Consider the following 7,979-nt stretch of genomic DNA (forward strand, 5'->3'; position numbering starts at 1 on the left):
AATTAATCTAAAGCGCGCAAGCACATGAAATTGATTTGCAACTAAATTTTGGAAAAAATGTTTGATTTTTCAGAAGAAAAAAGGAACATGTATAATTTCAGGTTTACTTCAATTTCCCGTGCTGTAGATGTGCGAAAATATTCTTTTTTTTTTATTTATTAATACTTTATTTTTCTCTTGTTATTTCTTTTTCTTTTGCTCTTCCTTCTTTTCAATTATTCTCGTCTTTCCCTCTCTTTTTCTTAACTTATTAATGTCTTAATTTTTTTATATTTCTCTTTTCCTTTCCTTTTTCCTTCCTTCTTTTCTGTCCTTTTGCAATCATTTATGAATTTTCTTCTTTCTCCTCTTTTATCCTTGGCATATCTGAAGGCTGACTATCCGAAGGTTGACTATCGCTATTACGGCTCGGAGTGTCATAGTTTGGAGTCGCACTGGGTGCATAAACGTTTGCCAATTGTTCATATTGATTCAAATCTCCACTGTGTTGACTAATCTCTGACATATTGCCTGTATTATTATTTTCTTTCGGAAATAATTCCTGCTCGTATTTCATTCTTTCCATGTCGCGGATCTCTTCTTGATCTCTTCTCGTCATTCTCTCTTGGCGACTCGGCAATGTATCGCTCGTAATGTTATCGTTGACACGTTCAGTAATAGTGGGAGAAGGACCGCCAGCTTTGGTGAAGAGATGTATAGGTCGTTGGAATCCTTTGGAAGGATGAGGTGGTATAGAGACGACTTCGCACTGGCAAAAGCCGATAGTAGATAGAAGATATTGTGTGAAATTATGCGGCCTGAATTCAATATTGTGATAATTTTTATAAATTCGTTCCTGAAATAAAATGTGATAGAAATTAGATATTGATTCAAAAATTTAAAAAGCAACATATGTATACATTTTTTTAGTAATAGTGTACTATTTGTATGTATTGTACTATTGGAAGCTTTTATCTTAAAAATATGACAATCACACGAAGCATTACTCACCGTGAGATTCTTTTTCTTGGTGTAACTAGCCCAACCCTGAGGTTCCAGTACAAGGACTCCACCGGGACGTAATTGCGCGTGCATACGCTTGAAAGCTTGTTTTAATCCAGCATCGCCAAAATTTAAATGAATCCATTTAGTGATAGACAAACATAAGATTGTATCGAATTGCGTCTGTTCCGCGCACAAAAGTGAATCGTTTTCAAGCACATAATTACCCTAAAATCAAGCATATTTGATAAAATTTAGATCGTATATATAGTTGTAACAAAAATATTCGGCAATGTAATAATAATATACATATATAATTAAATACATTACCTGCACAAAAATGACATTATATGGGAATCCTTTATGCTTATTTTTCGTGAATCCTGGAATATCTACAGGCCCATAACTAATTGGCATTGACATAGGAAAAAAGCTAGCATCTGAAGAGTCCCTCTTGTCATTATCTTCGTTGCTTGCAGGACTTTGTACGCAATTAACATAGTGTTTCACATTCTTCCGAGCAATATTTATCAAAGTTCTATCAATATCAATTCCTGTAACACTCTTAGCACCAAAATCCCTAGCAACTGATAGAGTAATATGGCCAATGTTGCATCCAATATCCAGAATGTCCTTTTGTAAAAACAGTTCCTTTCGCTGTACAAACATTTTTAACCTAGGATCTACTTCATGATGAGGATTTCTGTATCCATAATATCTATTATAGTTTCCATATTGATATCTGGCATCTTTAAGCCTAAAATTAGGCATAGGATGTTGCTGCTTCTTTTTTTTATCCTGACTGGGCCTATGTTGGGGTCTAGGTTTCCATGCACCAGGCTGTGGAATCACTGGGCTCACTATTTTATCCTTTGCATCAATTTTTCTTAATCTTTTATCCTTTATTTCTTCTAAACCTTTCAATCGTAATCTATTTTTATCTTTCTGTGGACTTTCTGTCTTATTGTCTTTTAAACAATTTTCATTTTGTGTACTTGGAGTTTCTTCTAAGCTAATTTTGTCACCAGAAAGTCTTTCCGTTGAAGCTTTATCTGTTATGTTGTTTCCTTCAGTTTCCTTCAATTTGTTTGTTTCGTTAGGATCCACCTTTTTGTATATTCAGAAAATAAATAATATAAATATTTTACATATATATTCGCACGTGTGTAATTATAAGAGAAATAAGCATATTAAGTACATTTAAACATTTCAAAAATTAAAATAATATAAATTGCAATTCAAAATTACTAGTTTATAAATTACTATCTCTTTATAAATAAATATATAAATATGAAAAATCTATTTATAAGTAAATATAAATGTCTCACAACTTACCATTTTTCCTTCGTCTTTTCCTGATCCCGAATAGGCCCTCTTCCTCTTTCTATTTCTTCGTTTCGAATTTCTTTTAATCGGCGAAATGAGCTGCTTTTCGTACTCTTCATTATCGTTACAGTTTGTCAAATTCAAAGGATCACAAATATTTGGAGGGATAATCACTTCAATAATCTCTTTTTTATGTTTTGGAGTAGGAAGGGGACTCGATTTTGGAGTTACTGCATTCATAGCACGATTTATTTCTTCATCTTGCATACTATTTAGATTTAAGGGATCACAAATGTTGCCTCCAAGCAAAAATTTTGTGGGAGGGATGATGATGCCTTCCTTCTTTCTACGTTTGTAGGGAGGAAAAGACTTTCCATTGCTGCAGAAGCTGCTTTGAGGTCGCTTTCTATGCAGCTGCTTAAAATAGCGACTGTCTTCATGCTTATTGTGCTTTTTGTGTGAGACATTGAAAACCTTTCTAAATTTTTCGTTTTCTTTCTTATTGTTTTGACTCACTTTTGGGGGACGATCCACTTGTACGGAGGACATTTTACTGAACCTGAAAAATTATAAAAATAAAAACAACGTGACGTAATGTAAACATACTAATATGAAAAAAACATAATAAAAACAAGGATTCGCAAGTGATAATATATAAAACGTTAAATTTTTTATATATATGGAAAAATAAGGAGCATAGATAGATATACTGATTAACCGAGAAGACATCGAAAGAAAAAGAAATTATATAAAAACAACAATAGAAAACTATCTAAAACACTAATTTACATTAATTTAATTATATATGATATAATCTTATGCAATATATGATATAATCTTATCAATATTGCGATAATTTTGAATATAAATACATGAGACAATCTTATAAAATGTAGTGTAATATAATAGAGGCACAATATTATGGAAAAGAGAATAGAATAATTGTCATTTCTTAATTAATATAGAAATGTTATGTTATATTTTAAAAAACTATAAAAAAATTAATAAACAAATTTAAATATATAACAAAAATTGTCTTAAATAAATTAATTTAAATAATAAGAGATATAAATTTAATAACTAATTATTAAATATTTCTGATGTAAATCGTAAATATATATATATATATGACAACTTTTTGTTATAAAAAATTCTTATATATATATATACCATTTTATTTTATTTTTAAAGAAATTGCGATTAAAATAGAATCTAAATAGAATAAAACGCAAAAAATACTGCTGATAAAGAAAAAAAATGCGTATTTTTTTTACTAACACTGTCTACACTATTTCAATCTGTCAGCAAGTGCAGTTAAAAAAATCTATTTATCTCATGTTTTTTACGATTGGGATTAACTGAATGTTCAGCATTTATTCGTTTATTTAAACTAAATATTCTCCGGAAACTTTGTTGCCTGAGAAGGAAGGTGGGAAAGGTAGCTAAAAAAGACAGCTAAAATAATTATTAATAATATTTTCCGTAGATTCTATACGCCGGTAGCATTCGGCATATTCGGTAAAAAGATATCCATTGTCCGCGTGGTGGCGCGCATGTAGCTGGAGCAGCGTGGTGCGCTACAAGCGCTACGGCTACCGCCGGTGCTGCCATCAGCCGCCATCGCCATCGCCGCTGTCGTCGCTACCGACAGCACATCGTGAATTCGCCATATTCGATTTTACGGAATCTTCTTTTCGTGAAAATTTACGCCGCCGATTACGAACATGTATGCTTACCTCGATAAACCAACACTCTCACTCACTTCTCTCTTCCACTCACTCGTACGACTATCTTGATGATAATCCTCTTGATACGTCTCGTTGGGAACTGCGACGTCCATGTGACACCTTCCCATCTACAATGGCGAATAACTGCTTCTCGAATGCGAGTGGCGACCGAAAGCTCGCGCCGCACCGCGACGCCATTTTCCATTAGGATCTACCGACAGGGTCGTATCACGAAAGACCCTGAAGGAATTGACGGAATTGACGAAACTTACAGAAATATATTGTATTTTCAATTTATTACATTTTCAAATTATTTTATAATTTGAAAATTTCAGGAAAAACAATGTATTTTTTCGAAACAAACTACGCAGGATACAATTATATAACATTGTGCGAGCTATATAAAAATAATGATTGTAGTTTGAGAAACAATAGATTATTATATTTCTACTAATGCCTATTCAACAATATGATTGCAAGCCGTAAGAAATTAACTAATCAGTCATTATTTTTTTCGTATTCAGTAAATCCGGATCTACTAGGTGTTTTAAGTCTTAAGTTGTACGAAACTGTCCAATTACAACCAAATGCGAGAAGAATAATCGATTGTGATTCGTCCATTCCTTAATGGCTTAAGGCTTAAATAATCTATTGCAGATCCAGGTTAGTTAGCTAATTTAGTAGAACAGCTATATACTAGCCATAATCGTATGTCATATGCCATAATTTATAAGAATTGACTAATCACAGACATGTTTCATAGCTTTGTAAAATGTAAGCCAAAAAATGTCTCATGGCAAAATTAAATATTCTACGAGACACACACTTCTATAAGAGAAACAATAAAATATGATTGAACTTGATTATATCTGCTCCGAAAGTAATAGAAGCAGATAATTTTATTTATTATAATATTTTTTAAAGCAAAATTCCAAAATTCGGCTCTATAAATCTTTTACAACTTCGTAAGAAATATAAACTAAAAAAATTTTATATCAAAATATTACATCTGCAAAATAAAAATATTAATAGAATATATATATATATATATATATATATACATATATATATACATATATATAATTATAGTATGTACAGATTTAAGGGCTGCGCATAATGGAAGGAATATTGAAAATAGAGAAATAAATATTAAGATTTCATCTATTAGAATTCTTCGTACAAATACAGTCTATTAAAGGACTCTGAGACGAAGAAAAAAGCTGAAGAAAATAGTTTAGTAGGACCTCTCTGCTCCTCGAGGAAATTTTGCTAGATTGCAAGATCAGAGTTACACAAGATACTGTGACCCTATGAAAGAGTCGGAAATCCATAGAGGGAAAATTCATACTCTTATTAGAAAAAGAAGAAGAACCTATCAGAAACCTGCCATACACGTACAATTTCAAATATAAGTTGAAATCTTAATATTTATTTCTAATTATTTATAACTAATATTTCTTCCATTGTGCGCAGGGTCTTAAGCCTTGTGTCCACGATGCTAGAAATTGATCCGAGACCTCGGATGAAGAAAGAATTGATCAATCGCAATGGTCATATGATCAAATTGTTCAAATGTAATTTGTTAATTTTTTCTCTGTCCAAAATCTCGAACCGATTTCTAGCATCGTGGGCATCGGGCTTTACAGAGTACGCGATATATAGCCTGAAGTGTGTCATCTATCAAATAAGTCTAATGTACGATCGAATTTTTGCAGCGACGTTAACACGAATGAAAGAATAGTCGTGTTCACACTCGTGTAAACCCCGTTTAGTATAACAGTGGCGCCTTTTCGCCTGTTAAATTGCCTCAATCGCGCTATTATATATCTCTCACTACAGTCTTCTAAATCTTTCTAAAATACATTGAAAAAATCGGATCAATAGGATTTCAAAATTTGGTCAAGAATGGCCAAGTATCGCGACAATCGCAATCGCGTAGATCATACAAGGCAAACAATACGATTATTCGAAGATCGGGATCGCAAACGTGACATGATCGCGGAAGTCGCACGAACGCCTTGGGTAAGTTGGAATATAATCAAGTTGAGTCAAGTTTTATCAATTTTTTCAATCCAAATTGGTTAATCCTCAATTTAGTAAGTTAATTATTAGTAGATATAATTATTTATAGTTAAAAAATAAATTTTATCATATTTGGATTACAAGAAGTCTCTCCTCAAAATTTTTGCATTTATCTACCCTTTGAGATAGTTTTCAATATTATATTAAAGTTTTCAATAAAACATTACAATTTGCGTTTAAATTATGTTAAATTAACTACTGTATACATATATATGTACAAGTAGGTACGCACGCTTCCAAGCCGATCTACATAATGATCAAATGATATTAAATAATGAAAAATGTTAGTATTGATTTCGCAACTATTTTTATGCCATTTTAATGTCAGCATGATTTTATTCTGCTTGCATACGCTCAAAAATAATATACATTTAAAACAAATTTAAATAATCTTGATACCTCTCAATAATCCTATATGCAAATTGAGATAATTCAGATTATGGAATAAAATAAATAATTATATATCAGATTGAAACGTTACAGGCTTATTTTTATTTTTAGAATGAAGCATGGAGTAGCTCCTCTTACACATCCCAATTGTTCGTAATTTCTCCGACAGTAAAAAGAACTATACCAGTACCTCCGAACGCTCCTATCAAATCGAGGAAACCTTTCTCGAAAGGAGATTTGAAACCTAAAAAGCTTCGCTTTACAGATGAAGAGAAAGATGAAGACGAACATTATTCTGAAAAAAGCGTAGATTTGTCGACAATGTTCAAACGGAAAAAAGAATTATCGAAAAAACAAGGAGAATCAGGAAGATTAGATCACGAAAACTTGAATACCATGTTGCAAAGTATGCAACTTGAACTAGAAAATAAGGAGAATAGACAATATGGGCAGGAACAACATGAAAGGAAAGCGAGTAATAATCGTTTTATTGCAAAGGAACGTGCGAGAAATAATAATAATCCTTTCCAATCGTCAAAATTAAACTGCAGTCCGAAAGGTGAATTTGTACATTTCCGTATATAATCTGCTGGAAGATATTGATGATTACGATTATCATATTATCATAATAATAATAATAATAATAATAATAATAATAATGACGATGAATACATGACGATAATGACAAGAATGATGAGAATAATGATGATGAAATCAGTGAATTAATGAATTAATGAGTTTATTAAGTATTAAAAAGTTATTCAGTGTAATATCACAATAATAATTAAATTAGTATATTTGTAATTAATTGATCATTAGTGTAAATGTGATTATTAAATCAGTGTATATAAATAATAAATATATTAATTAAGTGTTCATTATAATTGTTAGATTGCAATTGTTTACGTATACTTGTATCTATTTTATATCTAAGCCTGATTTCATCCACTGTTGGATATTGACCTCTTCCAACCTTTTCCATTCTACATGGTCTTTGGAAGGAAGGAATTTGGCGTTATAATACCATGTGTGTGCTTGCCATGCATGTTGATGAGTGCATATATCCATTGATATATATGGGATCTACAATTTTTAACACGCCTAATCCGAATGGCGATGGCAAAGATACTCTCGGAGAGATTTGCCATTGCCTTCCAAATGGTGGCAATCAAAATTTGATGTTCTGGAAAAATTTAAACTTTGGATCTTTAGCACAGAAGAGCAGTCATGCTACGCTTTACGCCACAACCGTTATATATATACATACTCATATAGAATCATATTAATCATAGAATTATGTTAATGATTAAATAAGTGTTACATTGTAATGGTAATTATTACAATGATGGACATGTATATAAGAAAAGATTATAAAACATATAAAAGGATAATATATTTTCTTGTATGTAACAAGCTCTAATACAATTGTTATTATGTTATAGTTTTTAAATAAGTAAATATGTAAATAGTATA

The 7,979-nt window shown here is 31.4% G+C and overlaps 2 protein-coding genes across 2 annotated transcripts in view; one reads left to right on the plus strand and one right to left on the minus strand.

Moving 5' to 3' along the window:
* Nucleotides 1–288: 288 nt before the first annotated feature.
* LOC108751343 (probable RNA methyltransferase bin3) lies at nucleotides 289–4,218 on the minus strand. The gene is made up of 5 exons (XM_018491456.1): nucleotides 4,044–4,218; nucleotides 2,317–2,866; nucleotides 1,312–2,088; nucleotides 991–1,209; nucleotides 289–835 (listed from the first exon to the last, which is right to left on the minus strand). The coding sequence occupies exons 1-5, from the start codon at nucleotides 4,160–4,162 to the stop codon at nucleotides 326–328; spliced, it is 2,175 nt and encodes a 724-aa protein (XP_018346958.1). The 5' UTR covers nucleotides 4,163–4,218; the 3' UTR covers nucleotides 289–325.
* Nucleotides 4,219–5,790: 1,572 nt separating this feature from the next.
* Nucleotides 5,791–7,979, plus strand: part of LOC108751319 — a 5,142-nt gene continuing 2,953 nt past the window's right edge. Inside the window, exons 1-2 of the mRNA XM_018491420.1 lie at nucleotides 5,791–6,056; nucleotides 6,618–7,065. Of these exons, the coding sequence (XP_018346922.1) occupies nucleotides 5,940–6,056; nucleotides 6,618–7,065 (565 nt within the window). The 5' untranslated portion in view covers nucleotides 5,791–5,939. The remainder of the gene's footprint in view (nucleotides 6,057–6,617; nucleotides 7,066–7,979) is intronic.

The sequence above is a fragment of the Trachymyrmex septentrionalis genome, unplaced genomic scaffold (assembly GCF_001594115.1).
Source record: "Trachymyrmex septentrionalis isolate Tsep2-gDNA-1 unplaced genomic scaffold, Tsep1.0 scaffold44, whole genome shotgun sequence".
NCBI lineage: Eukaryota > Metazoa > Arthropoda > Insecta > Hymenoptera > Formicidae > Trachymyrmex > Trachymyrmex septentrionalis.